Source organism: Mustela putorius, unplaced genomic scaffold, assembly GCF_011764305.1.
Source record: "Mustela putorius furo isolate JIRA1106 unplaced genomic scaffold, ASM1176430v1.1 tig00537284_pilon_pilon_pilon, whole genome shotgun sequence".
Lineage (NCBI taxonomy): Eukaryota > Metazoa > Chordata > Mammalia > Carnivora > Mustelidae > Mustela > Mustela putorius.
In genome coordinates, this window is record NW_025422422.1 from 4,311,461 (window position 1) to 4,335,633 (window position 24,173).

Here is a 24,173-nt window from a genome sequence, read left to right on the forward strand (position 1 = left end):
GTTAGACAAATTAATCAAAGCTGTATTTAACTTACTTTCAGAATCAATAAACAAGAAACTCAAAATTTTACCATAATGGTATGCATTATATTTAAGGCATAATTAGTTGCATTTCACAGTTCTGTGTACACACACATTAGTAAGTCCAGGTGACTGAGGGTCAACTATAGTCACTTCTGTTAATGTTAGCATTTTGATTCACTAGTTAATGAGATATGTCTTTTCTCATTTAACATACTTTCCCTGGTGACCAAATTCAAAATAATTTCTGTAGCTTTCTCAGCACCACTCCCAAATCTACCCTTACTGCGGAGTATATTTTACTCCTTCTCAATATCCTAGAAACACTTCCAACTCAGTGTTTCGAGACAAAATAAATGTATTATTTACCCCTTTTCTTTCCAAACCTGCACTGTGTACTTATTATGGCATTTAGCGTTGTGTGAAGATTGTTTCTAAATATGAAACACAAAATGAAGTTTTTGAAAGCCCCAAGTTTTAATTGGCTCAAATACTAACATTAGAAGGACACATCACATTTCAGTCCTTTTTGTAGTTTTATACATTAACGAAAGATAGATAAGAAGATGAATAAATTAATAGCCAATTTCACTGCCTATAAACAAGCTTAGTTAGTTGTTCATGCCTGGAGGAACCTGGGCGTTGAAGAGGTTTGACTTTGGATTTTGACAAACCTGGGTTTAGATATGAGTTCTGCTAAGTTACAGCTACTTGCATCTGGGCAAAAGGTCTTCTTGAGTCTCAATATCCCCTTTTGTAAAATAAGGACAGTACTTAGAAGGATGTTGAGGATTAAAGGAGATAAAGTGTTTATCTCAAAAGCTAAGCATGTAATAAGTAGATATTTAACAAATGTTAATTCTACTCCCATTTCTCCCATACTTTTAAATCTCTTGGTTTCTTCTGTTCCTCTCATCCCTGATACTGTCACTGCTTTCCTTCAGTGCCCCCTCACCCTTAGTAGCTGGGCTCTTTTGGCCCTATTCACACTCACTGTGTTTTATCTGTCCTCTAGGTTGAGGCCACAGGAATGTTATTAAAACACAAATCCGAGTGTTCAGATTTTATTATCTGGAATGTTGTGCTTAGTGCTTCCCAGTTTTGCTGATCTAGAATGGTTTGATAGATGGACTTTTGAATTTTTTTCACTTAACTCTATTATTTATTGTGTATTGCATCTTAGGATTTTATGGTATATCCCAAGCAATGTGCTTAATTAGTTCACTACATAAAAATGAGGTCGTTTAATGCAGAACTGAGTGTGTCGGTGGTAGTGGGAGGGGCAGGGTTGGAGATGCCATAAACACACTCCACAGCAGATTCAGATGTGGCAGCAATTTGCCTTTATTTTTGACCATTATTTCCTACTGTTTATACAGTTCTGTTACATCTGCTCTGACTGCTCTTAGTCCCTACTTGGATATTAATGAGAAGTATGAATTATTAGATGGCTCACAATAAAATTTAAAATTTAGGCATTTATAATCCTGTTGAAGTGTATTTGATCTATCAAATTTCCTATTCACTTACTTGCTGTAATGAATTGGTTACCAATTTTCCTTCTTGAACTTATTTTTTATTGATAGTTACATATGTGTTACTATTCTGCTCTGATTTGCTTCCTGTGAGAGAGAGATGTATTCTTTAATTCTGACTTTTTTTATTGTAAATAAACAAATGAAGAGCTTTATGAATGTATTGAAAATCCGAGAGGAGATTTTTTTCCCTTTTGTATTTCAGAATATTAGCGGTATTTTTCTTTGCATCTATTTATGTGTCTCTTTAGCCTTTAGAAACAATTTTACTGTATTAACTTGTGTCTAACTCTCAGGACATTCATATGTGTTTTTAAAAATCCATTATCATTAAATTACAGAGTGATTTGTATTTTAAAAAGTAGGATCCTTCACTATCTGTCAGGTGCATGTTACCATGGCAACCTAATAGCAAACTGCAAATCCCAGGCCAAACACAGCAAATAAAAAACATCGTCATCAGGTAGCACACCATCTTCTGTGTAGTACAGAATCTCACATTCACTGTAAGAAGCTTAACCACATTTATACATGCACCTTCCTCCCCCAGTTTTACTTGAAAAACTACCATGTTTTCATGGTAAGATACTAAAACCAGTCAGCTGATGTCTGAGTGCCTGCTAATTGCAAGATCATTATTGGGCATTAATGAAAACTGTATCTAAAAAGGAACTTAATGCGGGGAAAACCAAATGGTAATTTGTCCTCTCTGTTTTCCTACAATAAATAAATTACTGCTCAGTAATTGAGAAGGAAATAGAGAATGGGTGGGAGAGAAAGAATTTTTGGGAAAATAATGGCTTGGTGGTATTCCAGGAAATTTAAGTTAGCAACAAGCAACAACAAACTAATATACATAGACTTTGTTTTGTTTTTCGTTTTTTTTTAAAGATTTTATTTATTTATTTGACAGACAGAGATCACAAGTAGGCAGAGAGGCGGGGGTGAGGGGTGGGGTGGGGGGGGAAGCAGGCTCCCTGCCGAGCAGAAAGCCCCATGTGGGACTTGATCCCAGGACCCCGAGATCGTGACCTGAGCCAAAGGCAGAGGCCTTAGCCCACTGAGCCACTCAGGCGCCCTACATTGACTCTTATTAAATAGTTTGAGAACTAGCTTGGATTTTTAAGTTTTGTTTGACTTGCTTAAGAGATTCAAAATTAACATTCGATTATTAAAAGAACAGATGTTGAATATTATGTAATTATGACTGTCATGCTGATACTGTCTCAGGCATTTGTTTAGGTTAAATGTTCTTCAGATTTGATCTAATAAATACCATAGGGTATTAGGCTGTAGATGCAAAGACTCAGGTCTAGAACTTGACCAGAGCTCCTTCCTTAGCCTCAGTGACACATGGGATGAGTGGCAATTTTGGCGTTCCACGTGGCTTCTGTGTACTTTACCTCTCTGGGCAGGGGTAAAAGGTCTCATGGAATACTACCCAAAGGAAAATGGGAGTAAGTAGCACCCTGTAACTGCCTGATCAGACATCTAGGCTTCCCAGGTGGGCCCCACTGACACCATTATCATGGCTCTCTATTTGGGCTACATAGCATTCTCTGACACTAGCCCAGTTGGGCTCCTTATGGCCTTAAAAGGTGGAAGTCCAGGCTACCTGATTGGCTTTTGCTAGTGTGTGTGTTGTTGGGAAAGTAGAAGGAGCATCACAGTTGTTGGGGTTTTTTGTTTTTTGTTTTTTGTTTGTTTGTTTTTGTTCATTTGTTTTGGTTTGCTTTTTGTTTTGTGGTATTTGGTATTACTGTCTAAAAGTTTTCTTTCTTGTTAGGATGCCCTTTTTCTGGTCCTTCGGCTAGAGAGAGCAAGCTTTCATTAGCCCCTTTTTTCCCCCTGCACCTGTTGTGTTTCCCCCAGTTGCTGTCTTCTCCAAGTCTGGTGTATTTGAGGCAAAACAAAAACTCAGGGAACTCATCATGATGTCATTCCTTGTGTCCTAAGGTCCCTGGCCAATCCGTCGCCTTCTCATTCAGAGTTGTCTTATGTTTGTTATATATGTAATTTCCAAAGTTTTTAGTTTTGCCCAGCAAGAGGAATAGGGAGAAGTATATCTATTCCATTTTCCTAGAAGTGGAAGCCTCTGATTGCTTTTTTAACTTGCAGTTCGAGAGAAAGAATAAAAGATTGACCCCTAGACCCACTGTATATCCTTTATATTTGTTGTATAAAAAATATGAATAGGGGCACCTGGATGGCTCAGTGGGTTAAAGCCTCTGCCTTCGGCTCAGGTAATGATCACAGGGTCCTGGGATCAAGCCCCACATGGTGCTCTCTGCTCAGCAGGGAGCCTGCTTCCCTTCCTCTCTGCCTACTTGTGATCTCTCTCTCTCTCTCTGTCAAATAAATAAATAAAATCTTAAAAAAATATATATGAATAAACATTAAAATATTCCCATTAAGGAAAATCTAGATCTGATAAAGTAAAGATCTAGTTTTTGAAGAAAATATTTCCAAGTTTAATTAAATAGAATTTGCATGAAGGAGACATGACTATAGTTGAGGATTTTACAAAACATAAGATAATCTTTTGTAGTAACTGTGAGGTTTTGCAAAATAAAATTACAGAAAAATTGATTCAGGAGGATATAGTGAACCTGTAAAAACTGGTGTACAAGAAAGTAATTTAAGTGATTTTATGAAGTTAACTTTTAAGCAGTCTCCACTTTGTAATAGCTTTAATTCTACTTCTTTCTGTCTTGGAAAAAACATTTAATTTGTCATGCAGTAGCAGTGATTTCAGAGCCTTAAAAGGATGGGAAAACCACTCAGTTCATTTAATGAGACATGCATTGTGAAAATAACCAACCCTTGGGGTGCCTGGGTCGCTCAGTTGGTTAAGTGGCTGCCTTTGGCTCAGGTCATGATCCCAGGGTCCTGGGATCAAGTCCTGCAGCATTGGGCTCCTTGCTCAGTGGGGAGTCTGTTTCTCCCCTTCCTGCCACTCCCCCTGCTTGTGCTTGCTCTTTCCTTCTCTCTGTGTGTCAAATAAATAAATTTTAAAAAAGATAACCAAGCCTGACAGAGATAGTTCCCCAAATATGCACAGATATTTCTGTAAGATTGTTTATATCCATATAAGTTTGGAAAGCAGTGGGTTAAAAAATTAAACACTGTATGGATGTCTCTTCCTCTTTCACCCTCCTTTCCTTGCTCACTTTTCTTCTCCAGAGGCCCCATTTGGGTTCCTGCACATCTCTTGGGACACCACTCCGCCAGTCTCCCACTCTTCGGACACACGTACACTAAGACTGGCTTTGTTGCCCTGTGTGCATATCATCACATAGGGCTGTCATCTCTAGTGAGGACAAACTGGAGTTCATCAGTCCAAAATCAAGAGAGAGAAAACCTCAGTTGCTCTCTTGCTGCCCAGTACCTGGTACAGACCTTGTTGCTATGGTATAGTACTTGAAGGACTTAAATGGATCAAGACCAGAGCTATTCTTCTTGTTCTTTCCTTGTATCTGAGACATTTTTGATTACCTATATTGTGTATTTTTCTCTTCGTTACTCAGCAAATAGTTATTAAGTACACATCGTAAGTCTAAACTGTATTTTATAGAGAAAATAAAAGCCGCTATCAGTAGGCATAACATTTAAGTCAGGTTTGACTTGAGGTGCAGTTTTCATATGTTCAGAAAATCTTGTGTAATTTTAAATACATTAGTTTTCTAGGCATTAATTTCATAGTACATTGGTTTAAAAAAAAGACAGCATGGACTACTTCTTTAGGGAATGATTAAGGGAAACTACTTATAGTTTTATCTGAAAAATCAAATGATTGCTGTGGGATAATTTCAGAAGGTATTATGATATCTCTGTTAGATCTAGGAAACTAGAAACTATAGTTTCACAAAATCTTTTACCATTTGTCCGTTCAGGAGTCAGAACTTTCAGGGAGGCCCATATCAATAAAATCTTGGCCATGAATAACTCTGAAGTAAAATCAACTAGTGTAGCATATGCACATGATTTAAAAAGATGACAACATACATTTATTACCTTATACTTCTGCAGGTTAGAAGTCTGACATGACTCCTGGGGCTAAAATTGAAGTGAGGGTCAGGCTGTGTTTCTTTCTGAAGACCTGAGGGGAAAATCTATCTTGTTGCCCTATTTTTTGTCTTATGGCCTCCTCCTCCTCTATAGATGATATTTCAACTTTCTTAAAAGTAAAAACTAATGGACATAGTACTTAAGCTTTGTCTCCTTTATTTTGTTAAGTTTAATATGTATGGAACAATCATATGGATTTCTTGATTTACTTCATTGTTACTCTAATACATGTTCAGACCTGATGGCCAAAAGAAAGGAAGAAAATTTCTTCTCTCCTGAAAATGCCAAAAGACCGAGACAAGAAGAGTTGGATGACTTTGACAAAGACGGTGATGAAGATGAATGTACAGTTTCTTTCACTAATGGTACCTCTACTTTGGTAAGTGAAAATTTGGGGCCTGGCGTGGTTCTTGCATCTCATTTATATGTCATATTCTTGATAATTCAATATTAGGGAAGGCAGTATGATTTTTAAAAAACCAACTAAGGTGAAATAATACGACTTCTCTTGACATTTATGTTAACTATTAGAATCAGTTGGTAAAGAAAACAAAGAGCTTGTTCTTTGGAATGATCAGTAAGTGTGACAACCCTCTAACAAAGCTACCAACGGAAGAAAAGAAGAAAGGCACAAATTACTGGTAACAGGAACAAACCTGTAACATCAACCCTTTAGAAGGTTTCAGAAGGACAATAGGGGATGTGACGTGACATGATGTTCAAAATCAATTGTTACTGAGGAAGTGCAAATTAAGACCACAATGAGATATCACTACACACCCATCAGAATGTGTGAAATTAAACATGACAGCAGTGACAAGTGCAAATGCTGGCAAGGGTGCAGAGAAACCGGATTATTCATGGATTGCTGGTGGGAATGTAAAATGATACAGCTACTCTGAAAAATAGTTTGGCTGTTCTTTATTTTACTTTATTTTATTTTATTTTTTATTTAACATGCAACAACAGCCTACCATAAAATCCAGCATTTATCCCAGAGAAATGAAGATATACCTTCACACAAAAATCTATACATGAATGTTTATAGCAGCTTTATTTATAATAGCCCAAAACTGAAACAACCCAGGTGTCATTCATTGAGTGAACAGTTAAACACTGTGGTACATTCATACCATGAAAAACTACTTAGCAGTGAACCCCCGGTGTAGGCAACAATAGTCATTTCTATACCATTTGTGAAGTGACAGTGTTACAGAAATTGAGAACAGATTAGTGGAGCAGGAGTTAAGATAGAGGTAGATTTGGTGGGATGTGGCTTGGCTATAAAAGGGGCAACGTGAGGAATCCTTGTGGTGTTGGAAATGTTCTATATCTTGACTGGATCAATGTCAGTATCCTGTTGTGATACTGTACTACAGTTTGTAAGATTTACTGTGGGTGGAAACGGAGTAGAGAATTCACAGGATCTCTCTATTCTTGCAACTGCATCAGTTAGATCAGAATAAAAATTTACTTTAAAAAGTCTTCAACCATAATTTCCAATATTCTGCTCATACAAGGATGTGTCTATGCTTTTTAATAAGATGGTGTCCAGAAAAGAGAAAACAGGAGTTTTTAAACACACTGTTAAAAAAGATTTAAAAATGTGACTGTATCAGTAGTTCTCAATCAAGGGGGGATTTTGCAACCCCCCACCTTTCGTGGGGACATTTAACAATGTCCGGATATTTTTTTGGTTGTCACAACTTGGGGTTAGATGTGTGCTACTAGCATCTCGTGGGTACAAGGTAGGGATATTGCTAAAATTCTCAAAATGCACCAGGCAGCTCTCCTCCAACAAAATAATTATCTGACTCAAAACATTAGCATTGTCCTATTGAGAAACTATGTGATAACAATTATTAGATCCTTGAAGGACTCTAGAATGAGTGATTACTCATAGAAGGTTCCCATTCATTAATCACTTACTATAACTTTTTTCTTTAATTACACCGCTGAACTTTCTCCAAATGTTTAGATGGTTATAGTGGGTTTATTAGATTAATTGTTTTCTCTCTCCCTCCCCCTTTTTTTGGGTTAATAGACTGCAGCAGAAGTTGGAATAATTGAGAGTATTCAGCTAAGAAACTTTATGTGTCATTCGATGCTTGGACCCTTTAAATTTGGTTCTAATGTCAACTTTGTTGTTGGTAACAATGGAAGTAAGTGCTTTTGTCCTCCTCCTTATTTGACTTTGAGCAGTACTTTACAGTTAGAATGCATTAATTTTTGTAAAAAGGTAACTGAATGCTGATAAATCTAAGTTTTAGATCTATAAACTTACAGTCATGAGTATTTTCAGTATTTGCTGTCAGTCTACACTTTAAGAAAATTAGGAGTTAACTGTCAGTTTATTATTTATGTAGTAAGAATAAACATTTCCTGCTTACTTTTTTTTTAATCCATTTGTTTTGAAATTCATACCCTAGAAGAGTGGACAAGCAACCCTCATTATGATTGAGGCAGCCTTGCATCTTACATCTATTCAATGTTATGACAGAGCCCAAACAGAGTGCCATGAGAATCCAAACATGAAAGAAACTAATTCTCACTGTGGCCAATGAAACTTGGAGAGGAGGTGGTATTTGTGGTGGCACTTGAATGAAAATGACAGATTGTGCAGATCTCACTGGGGAAGAAGAGTCTGAGATGTTTCAGGCAAAGATTGCTCATCAGCACAGGTTTGAAGGAGTAGAAATAGACGTGCATGGACAGTGGTGAACAACCTTATATGGCTTTGTCATATCCTACATGATAGGGAGGGGTAGAAGCTGACACTGGAGAGTCCTGTTGTAGGTGACATTGGTGAGAATCTTCAATGCCATGATAAGGATTTTTGTGTTATGTTCAAAAGTCAGTGGAGAACCAGTTAAAGTTTATGAGTAAGGGATGACATGGTCAAGATTTGTGAAACAAAGTGGCCATGTTGTAGAGAATGGATCAGAAGGGGAGAGACACAGGGGTTAAAAAGACCTGTTAGGCAGCTTTTGTGATGGACCAGCCAGGCCTGAGCTGTTGACAACTTAATTGAGCCATACACGGAGAGGAGGCTTGTCAGAGCCTGCAGCTGGTGGTGTGCTAGAAGGGACCTTAGGCCTGTGCAGCTCTGAATTCTGTTGAGTGTTTAGTAGGTGTTCTTTGTTTCTCCTGTGCTATATTCGGTCAAGAGGAAAATGTTATAAGAAGGAGAGAATGGACAGAGGGATCCAGTGCTACTGGGAGGTCCCACAGGATAAGAAATAAGGAAAGGCTGATAGGTTCTGCAATTAGGTCTTTTCTTTGTTTTTGTTTTTAATTTTGAAGCAGTGATTTTATTAATAAAACTGAGAGAAGAAGAAATAATGCAAATAGTGGAGGCATTGAATTTGGAAATGAACAAGCAGAGATTTAGAGACTCAAAAGGCATTCCAAGAACTAAATCAGGTTAACCAGTGGTATATTTGGGTTAATTTGGGTTATATTGTGGAAAATGATGGCCTCGTAAGAGTTGATTTAATTGGTTGATTGTGGAGTTCAGAAAATGATTACATATCCTGGGTAATTGTTTAGATTTTGAAATTTCAGCTTGTGATATTTTATATCTGTTGGCATAGGAAGAAGTGTACTTTTCAGAGAGCTAGGAGATGAATAATTTTCAAATTATGAATAATAATTGTCAAAATATTACACAGAAACATTCCATCTGTATGACTGATGATTTTTTCATATTTAAGTTCATTCATTTGTTAAATAGCAGAGTGCCTATGATGGGCTGCTCTTGGAGATATTGAAGAAAACAAACAGCATTGAAGAAAACAAACAACATCCCTGTCCCTGTGGGGCTTGTTTGCATTCAAGGGTTGTTAAAAATAGTTTCTGACTTCTCTGAATTTGTGGAAAAAGTAAATTATGCCTAAATTAGAATGTAATAAAAATCAGGTGAATCAAGTATACATGTGTAATTAGAAAGATAGACTCGTTTTTGATAGGTTGATGGACCAAGATGCAACAGTGAGACTTGTAGGTTGAAAAGATAGCAACCATTTTTTCCATTTCCCTGTTAGTGCCAAAAATTTGATTCCTGAATCATACTAATTTTTTTCTAGTAGCGGCAGCTAAATATCTCATGATAGGTATAAATTTTTTAAGTTCGCTGAAAGAAAATGATAATGGAAGTGTAACAGTTCATTTCAGGGTTAGAACTAATTTACATTTTCATTCAGAAATCTTTGTGCATCAAATGGGAGGAGTCAGCCTTTTTATTACTCTCTCTTTAATGAGTGTGATTTTTTTTTCAACACCTGTCTCGTTAGGTGGGAAGAGCGCAGTACTCACAGCTCTCATCGTCGGCCTTGGAGGAAAAGCTGTCGCTACTAATAGAGGCTCTTCTTTGAAAGGTTTTGTGAAAGATGGACAGAAGTAAGTGTTTGCGTTCTACATGGATTTTTCAATTCTTTAGTAAGAAGCAGCTTACTGTAGATTTGTATAAACATGGTAGGAAATGGACTGATTTCCCAGAACTAGAGCAGAACAGTCCTCTTTTTCCATTCCTTTCTCTTGGTCCCTGTTGCCTGCGTGGCCTCTGTTGTCATTACTCTCTCCAGACAGAAAGCTTGTGTAAGGTATTTCCATGTGCCTGCCCTCTTATACTCTTGTTTCTTTTACCTTTTTGGAAGAAAGAACTAACAGTGATAAATCTGCATTATTTCTGTTTAAAGGAATATTTATAAATAATGGACTTTCCTGGCTTTTGACCCAAACTTCACTAAGTCCGTATTAGTATGATACAGGCAAAAGAGTCCATGACCAGCCAAGGGTCCCTGCAAAATTTCTGCCTCCAGTCCCTAAGAATTCCAAAAAAGTATTCTGCTCTCTGTCTTTGATTTTACGTCCTTTACTCAGGTGGTTTGCCAATGCGTTCGATTTGAGGACCACATCCACACATCTGTTTGTGGTCCATCTTGACCCTTGGAGAATGGTCATGTAACTACCCTTATTGGCTCTCTGCTTACATTTTTTTCTTTCTTTCTTTTTTTTTTTTTTTAAGATTTTATTTATTTATTTGAATGAGAGAGCACAAGGGTGGGGGGAGCAGAGGGATAAACCCGACTCCAAGTGAGCACGGAGCGCAGTGTGGGGCTCAATCCCACAGACCTGAAATTATGAGCCGAGCTGAAATCAAGAGACGCTTAACCGACTGAGCCACCCAGGTGACCCATTTCTAATTCTTTTTGATGTAGCTTGCCTTCATGTAACTTTTTCTTAATTCCCTAGTTTGCATTGTCTTAGACTTAGGTCCTTTTGCCCATTAAGACCACTCTTCAGGCTGATCTTTTCTTTTTTTTTTTTTTTTTTTTTAAGATTTTATTTATTTATTTGACTGACAGAGATCACAAGCAGGCAGAGAGAGGCGGGGAAGCAGGCTCCTGCTGAGCAGAGAGCCCGATGCGGGACTCGATCCCAGGACCCTGAGATCATGACCTGAGCCGAAGGCAGCGGCTTAACCCACTGAACCACCCAGGTGCCCTGATCTCCTTTTCTTAATACAACTTCAAGTAACTCTGAAGGGATCCTTGCGTCTCCAAAAAACTGGAAGCCCAAAACTCTGTTATACTAGCTCTCAGAGTGAGGCTGTCTGCATCTCTCGTTTCTCTCTTGCATGCCCCATGCCTAGAACCTCTGGAACTTTGAGAATTAAGTGATCTTTTTTCGTATAATAGACTTTCCTTCTGCTCAGTGTCATATCCATGTCACTTCAGTTTTATTACTAAAATATAGAACAGGGATGGGCTGTAAACCAGGACTGCAGTTTTTTCATGTATCTCTCTGAAAACCATGGGAATCTTAACCCTAAGCCAGAGTTCCAAGTGGACACAGGAGAAGGGGTGAAGATACACAGAAAATAATTTCCCATGCTGTATGGCCTTGGAAACAAACTACTTGGTAACAAACAGCATATTTTCTGTCTCTCCTTATCTTATTTGGGTCCCAGCCTAGCAAGGTCTTCTCCTCTCCGTAGTCCCCAACCAAATGATATCTGATGTCAAATATAAGTTATTTCAACATTTTTAATGGTCCCAGCTCTGTTTCAATTCATTATACTTAAATATACATTTCTTCGTTGTCCAAACAATCACATGGTCTGCCTAGCCAGATAACACATTGCTCCTTCAAATAGGAACTTCGAGGTAGAAAAAAAAAATTTTTTTTTCTGTACCACTGAATGTTTTATGTCTTGGTTAAATTTTTGTTTGTTTGTTTTTTTGTTTTTAGCCACTTGGGAAATATCTGGACCCAAACAGAAACTTCTTTCTGAGACTTGTCCTCAGAATATCACTTAAAAAAGGAAAAGTCCAGCTTACATGAATCACCAACTTTCAAGGATATAGCTGCCTGTAGATAGGAATATTAATGTATTTTAAACAGTTAATAACAGTTAAAAGCTTTTCCTGAGCTCAATCTCCTTTTTACTGACCTTGTCTGAAAAAGTAGCTTTAAAACAGCTTTTTCAAACCCATTACTATTCTTCTAGTCATCCCTTCTTCATTTAAAATGTTTCATATCTGTGAATTTCATGGTGCGCCTTGTTGGCTCAGTCAGTTGAGGGTCTGACTCTTGATTTCGGCTCAGGGGTTGTGGGATGATCTCAGGATTGTGGGATCCATCCAGCCCCATAATGGGCTCCACACTCATTGGGGATTCTGCTTCTCCCCCCGCCCGCTTTAAACCTCACTTATGAGCGTGCATGCTCTCTCTCCCACAAATAAGTCATTTTAAAATAAATGATTAAAATATTCAGTATCTGTGAATTTCTTCTTATTTTATATTCTCTGGTTCTGTCATCACTTTTTTACAGAATCAGCTCATGGAGCTTTTCAGTTTAGTCTTAGTCGATTCTGTATCTAAAATCGTGGCTGTCCCACTTTGCCTGAAGAAGGTCTGTTGGTTTGGCTCAGGTTCAAGAGAGTCCTTGGGACTCTCCTCCCCACTGCTCCCCACGCACCCCTGCCAAACATCACACTCCCCGTTGATAGCACCTGGGCTCTCAGTTGGGGGGTTCAGCTCTCTGTAGCAATGCTTGTCCTGTGAGGTTCAGAGAACTGTGCCCTGAGGTACTTTACCTGGGAGTCGGCCCTCTGTCAGCCACCAACCCTTTACAGTGGTGCTGGGGCCTAATGCAGCTCCTCTGGAAACCTCTCTCAGTGATCCAAGGTCTCATGCCCCTTGTTATTCAGGTTCTTCTTGAACATGTTTAGTTCACAGCTTTTTCCCCTGGCCTTCCGAATACTAGCCCTGGTGGCTTTGGGATCTTCGCAGCAGTCCCATTTCTGACATCAGTTGTGCCGTTGGGAGTGGGTTATGGAGGGACAAAAACTCATACTCTCCTACTCTGCATTTCTGATTGATTCAGTCAAGGCTGCAGAACTTCCTGCAGATGAGCTAGCTACCCGGGGACAGAGCAGATGCGTCGTAGTTTTACACGGCTTGTTCCTTGTTCCTTCTTCCCGTTGGTCTGCTGGTCCAGATACCTCTGTGCAGATCGATTTTTTTCCCAAGTTGAGAAAGAAGCCACGTTCTTTCTGTGGCACTACTGGTTTGTGTTGTCATTCTGAAAGAACTCCCATGGATAGTCTCTTCACTTAAGGGTCTCCCATATTTACAGACATTGGGCTCCATGGCTCTTAACCGCAATTCAGGATGAGCTACATCAGGATGGTGAGGAGACAGCAGTTAGTGCCCAGTAAAGTTGTCCGTGTCTCTCCTTGTACAGGTGTTTTGAGCAGTTATTATGGAACTTTTCTCCTCAGCCATAGTATTTTTTGAAAAACTTGCCTTTTTTTATCCAAATTCTGTCACAACGGGATACCAGTGCCTCCAAAGTTCTAACAATACTAAAGGTATGTAAATACAAGGAGTAGCTAGGAATGAAAAGAATAAAGTAGATGTTTGCTGTCGATCAAGAGAGGTGTTTAATGATTCAGAGAGGAAATATACATAGTCACTTTATTTTTAATTTTCTATTTAAGTTTAGTTTAATTAACATATAGTTTCTTAGTTTCAAAGGTAGAATTTAGTGCTTCATCAGTTGCGTATAATACCTAGGGCTCATTGCATTAATTGCCCTCCTTAATGTCCATCAGCCAGTCAACCCCATCCTCTCGCCCGCCTCCCCTCCAGCAGCCTCAGTTCGTCTCTGTTGTTAAGAGTCTGTTATGGTGGGATCGGGAGGGAGACAAACCATAAGTGACTCTTAATCTCACAAAACAAACTGAGGGTGGAAGACCCGCGGATCCCCTTACCCAAGAATCCAACACTGCCACTGGATGCAATCAGCAAGAGGTTCTTTATTGTTACGCAGGCGCCGGCGGGTGGTCAGCAGCTCCTGCTAGCTGAGCACACCCGGCTGGGGTGGTGCCGGGTTTTTATAGACAGGTACAAACAAGTTTTGGGTGGGGCGCAACTGATTGGTGGACAGTTAGAACTTTTGAAAAAGGCCTTAGTGGAGTTTGCTGATTGGCTTTGGGGACCCGTGTGCGCGCGTGCGAAGAGAGAGGCGGGAAGGGGGAACAAGCTGATTGGTTCTGAGGGCCGGCGCGCGGGAGGAGAGAGGCAGGGAGGGGGAACAAGAAGGGGGAAGGTAGGAGTGCCATCATGGCGTCTTCTATTATTTCTATAAGCCAAGCAGTTACAGAAGGGCAAAAGAGCAATTAATAACCTAATTTACGCCTAAAAGCCAGCGGTTCACAGAAAAGCAAACAAGCGGTTAGTTATCCTATCTGTCTACTAAGGGAGGGGTCTTTCTAGGGGAGGGGTCTTTCAAGGGTTGCTGGGGGGAGGGGGGCTGAGAGAAGGGGGGTGGGGTTACGGACATTGGGAAGGGTATGTGCTATGGTGAGTGCTGTGAAGTGTGTAAACCTGGCGATTCACATACCTGTACCCCGGGGGATAAAAATATATTATATAGTTTATAAAAATAAAAAATTAAAAAAAAAGAAATTCATGGACATTTGTAAAAAAATAATCAGTGGATTATTTTAAAATTTTTAAATAAAAGTCTAATCATTGAAATAAAAAAAAAAGAGTCTGTTATGGTATATCTCCCTCTCTGTTACCATTTTATTTTTCCTTCCCTTCCCCTGTGTTTATCTGTTTTGTTTCTTAAATTCCACATATGAGTGAAATCATATAATATTTGTCTTTTTCTGATTTTTTTCACTTAGCATAACATCCTCTGGTTCTGTCCATGTCATTGCAAATGGCAAGATTTCATTCTTCTTGATGGCTGAGTGATATTCCAATGCATGTATACACCACATCTTTATCTCTTCATCTGTCAGTGGGTGTCTGGGCTCTTTCCCTATTTTGGGTAGTATGGGCATTGCTGCTGTAAACATTGGGGTGCAGGTGCCCCTTCAAATCACTGTGTTTGTAGCTTTTGGATAAATACCTAGAGGTGCAACTGCTGGGTCATAGGGTAGCTCTATTTTCAACTTTTTGAGGAACCTCCATACTGTTTTCCAGAGTGGCTGCACCAGCTTGCATTCCCACCAACAGTGTGAGATGGTCCCCTCTTTCTCTGCATCTTCACCAACATCTGTTTTCCTGAGTTGTTAATTTTAGCCATTCTGACTGGTGTGAGGTGGTATCCCATTGTGGTTTTGATTTGTATTTCCCTGATGTCAAGTGTTACTGAGCATGTTTTCATGTGTCTGTTGGCCATTTGTATGTCTTCATACAAAGAAGAAACCAGAAACCAAACCAGTTTGGTTTCTGGTTTCTTCTTTGTCTTGTGCCCATTTCTTGACTGGATTTTTTGTTTTTTGGGTGTTGAGTTTGATAAGTTCTTTGTAGATTTTGGATACCAGCCCTTTATCTGATAAGACATTTGCAAATATGTCCTCCCATTCTGTAGGTTACCTTTTAGTTTTGTTGACTGTTTCCTTTGCTATGCAAAAGCTTTTTATCCTGATGAAGTCCCCATAGTTCATTTTTGCTTTTGTTTCTCTGTACTCACTTTATTTTTTAAATGTTTTCATGAGGTGCATTCACTTAATACTAGGTAATCATATTAGCTAGTGAAATAAAATATTTTTTCTCCTTACGGTAGGCCAGTTGCCCTTCCCCTACTATACTTCAGTTAATGGTTTACAGCCTTGAGTATTTATTAAAACCAACTCAGGAGCTTTTAAAAATCCTATTAATTACAATTTTTCAGGAACGTATCTGTCCTAATTATGTATTTCTGATTTAAACCCCCCCCCCCAGCTTAGAGTAGTTGAGAAAAGGTGATTTATTAGAAAGATTCAGAGATATGTGTCTTAGAACCTGCAGGGAAGAAGTACAATTGGGTCTCATGAGTGACTGGAATTGAGAGAGCTCAGAACCAAGTATTACCTGCTCTGGGCCTTTCTGTTTTGTGTCTCTGCCTTTCTGTGTCTTTGTCTGTAGGCCTCTGTCCGCCACTCCCTTCTTTTAGATCCATGCTGCAGCTCCTCTGCTGTCCCACCCCGCCTCACCCCCTCACTTGATGGGCGATGCAGTGTTTTACTCCCTTCCCTATTTCTCCTTATGACAAGTGTGTGGGTTTTTAAATGTGTTTCTCTCATCTCTGGAGTATGTGTTCTCTTCCTTATAACTTATCCAGGTCTTTGTTACTCTGTGTCCTCGTGTGTGCACTCACTGACCTCTTACTGCCCTTGTCTGTGGGGCAGTGCATGGAAGGAAGGGCCCTTACATTCTCTTTGTCTCAGATTCAGTGCCAATGTCTGTGGGTGTGTCTGTCTGTCTTGGTGGTTTCCCAGGTTTCTCCATTGTATGCTTTTGCTGCTGTCCTCTGGTCAGGGGGTAATGTCGCAAACTGGTTTCTCTGGTCCTCAGAGGCCTCAAGGAATCACTAGCTCTTGACTTGGTTGTGCCTTCATTTGGGTTTGTTGATAAAACTTTTCACTATGAAGTAATCTAGATTTATGGAAGTGTTGCAAAGATTGTATAGTTTCCTGTATGACCTTCATCTAATTTTTCTTAATATTGACAGCTTAAGTAACAAAGTTACTTTTACCAAAGCTATATGGTTCACCTTGGTATTACTGAGGAACCTATAGACCTTATTTGAGTTTTACCAGTTCTTCTTAATTTGAATTCTTAAAGAAGAGAATCTGTTTCAGTTTGTGTCAGATTTCTGTATTTAGTTCAGTCCCTGGGAGACAGGGTGGGGACTCATGTCTGCTGAGCCCTGTCTTTCTGCTTGAGCACTCCCGGAGAAGAGGGTGAGAAGATGAAACCTTTGAGTGTGCCTACTGTAATTTAACCAGCTTATAGTAAAGTTTATTTTGAGTATGTTTTTCTGCAGTTCCTACAAATGGGAGCACTTTGGGAATATGATTACAAATTCATGAAAACAAATACTATTAAAGATTTTATTTAATTACCCGTTGAAGTAGTTTCACATTAAGGGACTTTAGGATTTTGACAGATGTTCGTATGAGCAAGGAAAAAAAGAATTGTCTGCTTTTATGTTTAAGGAAGTTTTAAAATATTTAGTAATGTACCGCATTAACATTGTCTTTCTACTAATCTTACTTTAACAAAAGTGGAAAAATAAAGATTGATATTTTTTCTCATAATGTATTAAAATATGTACTTCTTTAAAACTTCAAAAATAATTTTTCTGTAATCTGATAAAACTTCAATCATTTGTTTCTTGATACCAACATCATTATTTTTTCATTTTTTTTATTGCCAAGTATTTGAAAGAATAAAGTTGCTTTCTTGGATGCTGATGCTCTTAGAAAATATTATTATTTCCCCATAATTGTTACTTAATCATTCTTAAAGGTCTGCTGTCAGTGTAATGCTTTGTTATGTAATTTAGAGTAGTCAGGCAGTATAGTAATACTCATTGCCCATAGGAAAATGTATAACTTATCTACATGACTTGAAACAACCAAACTTAAATGGTTTTAGGGCACCTGGGTGGCTCAGTCGGTTAAGTGTCTGACTTCAGCTGAGGGTCCTGGAGTGGAGCCCCACATGGGACCCCCTGCTCAGTAGGTAGTCTCTTGTCCCTCCCCTTCTCTCTGCTCCTTCCCCCACTCGTGCTCTCTCTTATTCTCTCAAATAAATAAATAGAATATTTTAAAAAGTGGTTTTTATGTGAATGTGGTATTTCTATTATAGATAAGGTAGTCAGTGTTTTTGTGTCTTATTCTCAACTTCACTTTTTTGTTAGGTGTGGTATCTTCAACGTTGTTCTGTATAGCCTGTCAGCCATCAATCGCTTGTGTAAAGCTACTTCGCAAAGGAATTGGGCAAAATACTTTGGAGGTTTTGAAAATTATAGTAACCTAGTATTGAAATTGCACTGTGTCTTCATGTGACTTAGCCTAACCTTCTTGCTTCAGCTCAGCTGATATCTCAATAACATTACGGAACAGAGGAGATGATGCCTATAGAGCAAATGTGTACGGCAACTCTATAGTCGTGCAGCAGCACATCAGCATGGATGGAAGTCGGTCTTATAAACTAAAAAGTGAAACAGGTTTGTTATGAGTGTCTTTCCATTTCATATAACATGCACGTAAATATTCAGCTAGAGCAAAGTGATTGCTCAGGTATTCATTGAAAGGGAATTTCCTCCCAAACTCTTGAAACCTCTATCTCGTCATGTGATCGGTCGGCTGCATGTATGACATACACGGGATGCTGTACGGACACGCACCCACAGGTGTTTGACCCCAGGACACGTACGGCAGGACCACGGTTATCAGAGCCTGGGTCCCCTTGAAACGAGCTGCGCTGCTTTGTTCTCACCTGCGGGCCTCCTTCCACCCCCGTAGTTTTTATCACACATGGAAAGGGGGCTTAGTCAAGGGTGGAAAAGGACAGGAAGGAAGAAGCGAAGCCATAGATGAGAAGGAAAAGCAAGTGTTTCGCTGCAGGGGGAAGAGGAGCACTGTCCTCTGCCGTGTGCCTGGCTCGGAACGCAGGCGGCCTGCGGCTCTCTCCCATGTGTGCCTGTTCTTAAGGACATAATAAAGTAGTTAATATTTGTATTTGCAAATGAGTGCTTATTTTTTTGTCTGTATTTTTACCCTAGAAACAGTCTGGTCATTTTATGTATTTCTCTTAACCAGGTACCGTGGTTTCTACTAGAAAAGAAGAGCTGATTGCGATTCTTGATCATTTTAACATACAGGTAATTGCTAAATTTTCATTTAAGAGTAACTGGTCACTCTCATGTGATTTCATTCGTAGTGTCGAAAGAATTAAAATGGGCTCCTGTGAGTAAACTGACTGTAGGACAAACATGTACAACTATTGTTAGCAACGTTGCTTAAAATTTACTAATTCAGCAGGAATTTTCAGTGCCTACTAGAACACCTGTGATTTGAAAGAGGAGTCAAGAACATCTAGTCTATACTGGTACAGGCTAAAATAGATGTTAAATAAAGGCTATAAAGTTTCTTTGCTTTCTGCGATCCTAGTCAGAATAGCATCATAGTTTTCTAAATGCAGTGCTAAATTTTTGTAGATAAAAAGTTTATTCTAGAAACGTAAAGCCTTCTTTATGTATAGTTTTGGAGTTCCTGATCATACCTAAGGAGATCAGGCTCCAGTCCTTTCTGCTAAGATACTTCGAATAATTAGAAGTAGAGCATGTAGTCTTATTAGTGCTGGAATTTTCTTTGGAGGTCATCTAATTCACCTTTATTTTCTAGGTGATAATAGAACTAGAAAAAGTAAATTTACCCCTACAGTGGTCTAGGCATGGTTGCTGGTAGAGCCTGGCTGGGGATCTGTGCATCCTGTTCCATTCTAATATACCACCCTGCCTTAGTTACTCCAGGATGAAGAACACCAAGACGAGTCACCAAGGACAAAGAATAATTACGAATCTAGGTCTTTTTTCCAGTTTCGTTTAGAACAAAGCTATCCAGAAGATCTTTCTCTGATGGTAGAAATATTCTGTATGATGCTGCTCAGTGGGCCAGCCACTAATATATTGCTCTTGAGCACCTGTAGGACTAAGAAATCAGGTGTTTGATTTGATTTAATTAAGTGTAAAAAAAACTACATGTGGGTAGTAGCTTGTATATCAGGCAACAGAAGGTTAGAAAAATAATTATTAAAATCTAGAGAAAAGCAGATGTGTCAAATAAATTTGAGACTAGAATGCAGGACAGTTTTTAAGCAGAATCAAGAAAACCAAAAGTGTATGGAATCGGGTGTTTGGGAGCATCTTGAAGGGCATCCAGTAGAGTTCTCACTGTCCACATTTACCCCCTGTCCCTCCAGCAAGTGCTTAAGTGGATTGTGGTGGAGAAATCACTTGTGCCTGAGACTTCTGAGTCCTTCTGCGCACAGCTCCATCAGGAAGTTTTTATTATGGAAAAGTTGAATAAAGCCTGTTTCTCTAAGCTCCCACTTCCTTGGGGAATATAAAAATATGTTTATTTCTTTTGAAATATTTGAAGATTGTTATCATAACTTCTTTAGTCCTTTTCTGGTATGCTGCATTTAACCAAAGGTTCGGGTTCATTGATCAACATATGGAAGGCCTAGAGCTACACTAACCTGTACAGTAACCACTCGCCACATGTGGGTATTGAGCACTTGAATGTGGGTGGTCCAAACTGACACGCACTACAGTGTGAGATACCCACTAGATTTGGAATACTTAATGCAAAGGAATAATCTCATTTTTATATAGGTATATGTTAAAATGATAATATTTTAGATTAGAATTATTTTATCTGTTTTTTTTTTAAGATTTTAATTTATCTATTTATTAGAGAGAACACAGAGCTAGAGAGAGAGAGAGAGAGAGAGCATGAGCAGGGAGGAAAGGCAGAGGGAGAGGGAGAAGCAGACTCCGTGCTGAGCAGAGAGCCCTATGCAGGGCTCCATCCTAGGACCCCGAGATCATGACCTAAGCCAAAGACAGATGCTTAAACTACTGTGCCCCCCAGGTATCCCAGTTTTACCCATTTCTTTTTATATTTTTAATGTAGCTACTAGAAAATTTAAAATTATCTGTGTGATTTGCATTATGTATCTATTGGACAATGATGACCTAGAATAACCCAGAGGGAGGAGGATATTTAATGTCTTTAAGTACCTAATTTTATTTGTCCTCTGTCGCCTTCTTCTTCTTCTTTTTTTTTTTTTTTTTTTGAAGATTTTATCTCTTTATTTGACACAGAGAGAGAGATCACAAGTAGGCAGAGAGAATGGGGGAAGCAGGCTCCCTGCTGAGCAGAAAGCTCGATCCCAGGACCCTGAGATCATGACCTGAGCTGAAGGCAGAGGCTCAATCCACCCAGGTGCCCCTGTGCCTCCCCTTCTTATCCTTTCTCTGAAGTTTACCTGTTTGTGCTTGCTTTTTGCTTGCTCTAGTCTTAACAGGTAAAGCTGCAAGATTCTTACATAATCGCTGGACTATTAGGAACTAGGAACCCTATTTCAGGAACAATCAGAAAGACAAAAGAATATAAATTTTAGTGAAGCTACTAATTCAAACTTGGTTAAAATCTCTGTTGGTAAAGCTAGTGCCTTAGGTCTTATTTTTAAGAAGTCAGACGGAGTGTGAAATTAAGATACAGAGCAAAAATACGTGGCAGTCTGGTCTACCTATATAATGATAATAATAAAGTAACGTAGAGGTTTCTTTATAACCCTATAAATGTTTTTGTTATCTTAGAAGAGGACACCCAAAATTTTACTTAAAAAGTATTTGTGCTATTGAAGCGAGCACAAAATTTTATTTAAAAGGGACGATTTTTAAACCATTGTTATGCTAACAAAGTACATTTAGCATCTTACAGATGGCAAAATGACGAAGTTTAAAATTTTTTTATTTAGGGGCACCTGGGTGGCTCAGTGGTTAAATACCTGCCTTCAGTTGGGTCGTGATTTCAAGGTACTGGGATCAAACCCCATATTGGGCTCCCTGCTCAGTAGGGAGTCTGCTTTTCCCCCCTCCCTCTGCCTCTCCTGCCCCACCCCCTGCTCATGCTCTCTGTTCCTCAAATATATAAAACCTGAAAAAAAATTTTTTTTTAATTTTTACTCGTCCTACATATTCTGTAACTTGCAAATGGGATTATGTTCTAATACACAAATTACTTTCTTACTAAAACTAAAGATACCAATGAGTAATGATCTCGAATCTTTCTGAAACAAGTTTCATATATATATGTTTTAAACTTTCTCCCCTGTGCTTTGGTTGGTTACTGTACTTTACCATTATATAACTATACTTTAGCTTGTTAGTTATAGGTAGTGCAGTTCAAGCAATGGCTTATTTAAAATGATTCCTTCCCCAAAAGGTAGAAATGACTTCAGCATTTCTGTTTATTTTACAATCATGAAGAAATAATAACAAGTGGAAAATCTGAAGAACTGCTGTAAGAAAAATAAACACTACTTGTCATCATAATTCTGATGAGAAATTAGTTGGACTTTCTGTATTCAGTTGGAGAAACTGACTTGCCCAGGGCTACATAGGGCCATGAAACACAAAAACCCAAGGCAGCTGAGGGCTTTACTCACTGTTGTCTGATTATTAACCAGTAGCATAGGAGTGAAATTCTATAAAACAGGTAAAAGAAATATGCCTGTGCCCTCACTGAGTGGCAGAATAATTTTGTATATGGTATTTATTTTAGTATCATGAAGTAATGAAACCTTTTCTTCACATTAAGAAGTTCTAATATTTTTTCTTTGTATATTTACCTAAATACTCTAACCTTAGCCTTCTTGATGACACCGTTGGTGAATTGTATGCTATATTTCAGTTCATTTATTTTTAAGGTGTTAAAATGAAATAATCAAAAATAACCTCTCTTGTTTGTTTCAGGTGGATAATCCAGTTTCTGTTTTAACACAAGAGATGAGCAAGCAGTTCTTGCAGTCTAAAAATGAGGGAGACAAATACAAAGTAAGGAGCACCAAAGGAGATAGGAATTTATCAAAAAGAATACATTTATAGATAAACCATATCTACCGAACATAACTCTTGCTCACATAATAAATATTGAGTTGGGTTTTTTAAAGCCACCTATTTACAGTAATACTGTAGAACTAATTTAGGGAAGGTCTAAATATGATGGAAGTATAATTTTCTTGGTAAATTCTTGTTTTCACTTTTTGGCTTTAAATTCTGAGAGAATGGATTATTCTTTTTTAAAAGTTATTGTTATTTTTTTTATTGTGTTATGTTAGTCACCATACAGTACATCGTTAGTTTTTGATGTAGTGTTCCATGATTCATTGTCTGCGTATAACACCCACGGCTCCATGCAATCTGTGCCCTCCTTAATACCCATCACTAGGCTCCCCAACTTTCCTGGAGACCATAATCTCTCATGATTTGTCTCCCACTCCCAATTTCTCCCCCTTCATTTTTCCCTTCCTTTTCCTAATGTCCTCCATGCTATTCCTTATGTTCCACAAATAAGTGAAACCATATGATAACTGATTTTCTCTGACTTATTTCACATGACTTCAGCATTTCTCCAGTCCTATCAGTGTTGATGCAAAAGTTGGGTATTCATCCTTTTTGTTGACTGAGTAATATTCCTTTATGTATATGGACCACATCTTCTTTATCCATTCATCTGTTGAAGGGCATCTTGGCTCTTTCCATATTTTGGCTTTTGTGGACATTGCTGCTATGAACACTGGAGTGTACACGGCCCTTCTTTTCACTACATCTGTATATTTGGGGTAAATATCCAGTAGTGCAATTGCTGGGTTATAGGGTCTATTTTTAATTTTTTTTTTTTTAAAGATTTTATTTATTTATTTGTCAGAGAGAGAGCGAGCGAGAGCGAGCACAGGCAGACAGAGTGGAAGGCAGAGTCAGAGGGAGAAGCAGGCTCCCTGCGGAGCAAGGAGTCCGATGTGGGACTCGATCCCAGGACGCTGGGATCATGACCTGAGCCGAAGGCAGCTGCTTAACCAACTGAGCCACCCAGGCGTCCCTATTTTTAGTTTTTTAAGGAACTTCCTCACTGTATTCCAAAGTGGCTGCAACAACTTGCATTCCCACCAACAGTGTAAGAGGCTCCCTTTTCTCCACAATTTCTCCAACATTTCTTGCTTCTTGCCTTCTCGGTCTTTGCCAGAGAATGGATTATTTTAAAATTAATCTTTAAGGAAATTCAAGGGAATGATTGGCCATACATAATAACCTTTAAACTATAAATTATTTAGAAAGCTTACAAAATATTTGATGACGACTATTGCTATAACTTTTGAATGGGTTTCATTATTTCCTTTTCTAAAAATTCAAGATGTACCAAGATCAAGAATAGAGATGTTTTCTTTTTATTCATATTTGTTTAAAGAATGAAAGAATCAGTGAAAATGAGTTTTCAGGATGGTATTATTCTTACACCAGAAGTGTTTTCTTAACGTGGGTTTTTAAGAGCTATTGCAAACGAATGTATAGATATGAACAGAGTATATTAAGTAAATTTTAGGTGTGAAAACTTGAGTGTGTTTTTAATATCTTTTTACATAATTGTTCAAGTATTTTTGGAGATCAACAGATTTTTTTCAGTTCTG

The 24,173-nt window shown here is 38.5% G+C and overlaps 1 protein-coding gene across 5 annotated transcripts in view; it reads left to right on the plus strand.

The window, feature by feature from the left end:
* SMC6 (structural maintenance of chromosomes 6) overlaps window positions 1-24,173 on the plus strand; it is a 75,475-nt gene that overhangs the window by 1,651 nt on the left and 49,651 nt on the right. For 3 of the 5 annotated variants that reach the window (XM_013052936.2, XM_045073820.1, XM_045073821.1), the window contains exons 2-7: window positions 5,861-6,003; window positions 7,669-7,786; window positions 9,917-10,022; window positions 18,005-18,141; window positions 18,737-18,798; window positions 22,462-22,542. In XM_013052936.2, coding sequence (XP_012908390.1) covers window positions 5,866-6,003; window positions 7,669-7,786; window positions 9,917-10,022; window positions 18,005-18,141; window positions 18,737-18,798; window positions 22,462-22,542 — 642 coding nt within the window. In that variant the 5' untranslated portion in view covers window positions 5,861-5,865. Of the gene's footprint in view, window positions 1-4,739; window positions 4,948-5,860; window positions 6,004-7,668; window positions 7,787-9,916; window positions 10,023-18,004; window positions 18,142-18,736; window positions 18,799-22,461; window positions 22,543-24,173 lie in introns of those variants that run through there. The other 2 variants (XM_013052937.2, XM_045073822.1) reach the window with 2 other exon arrangements.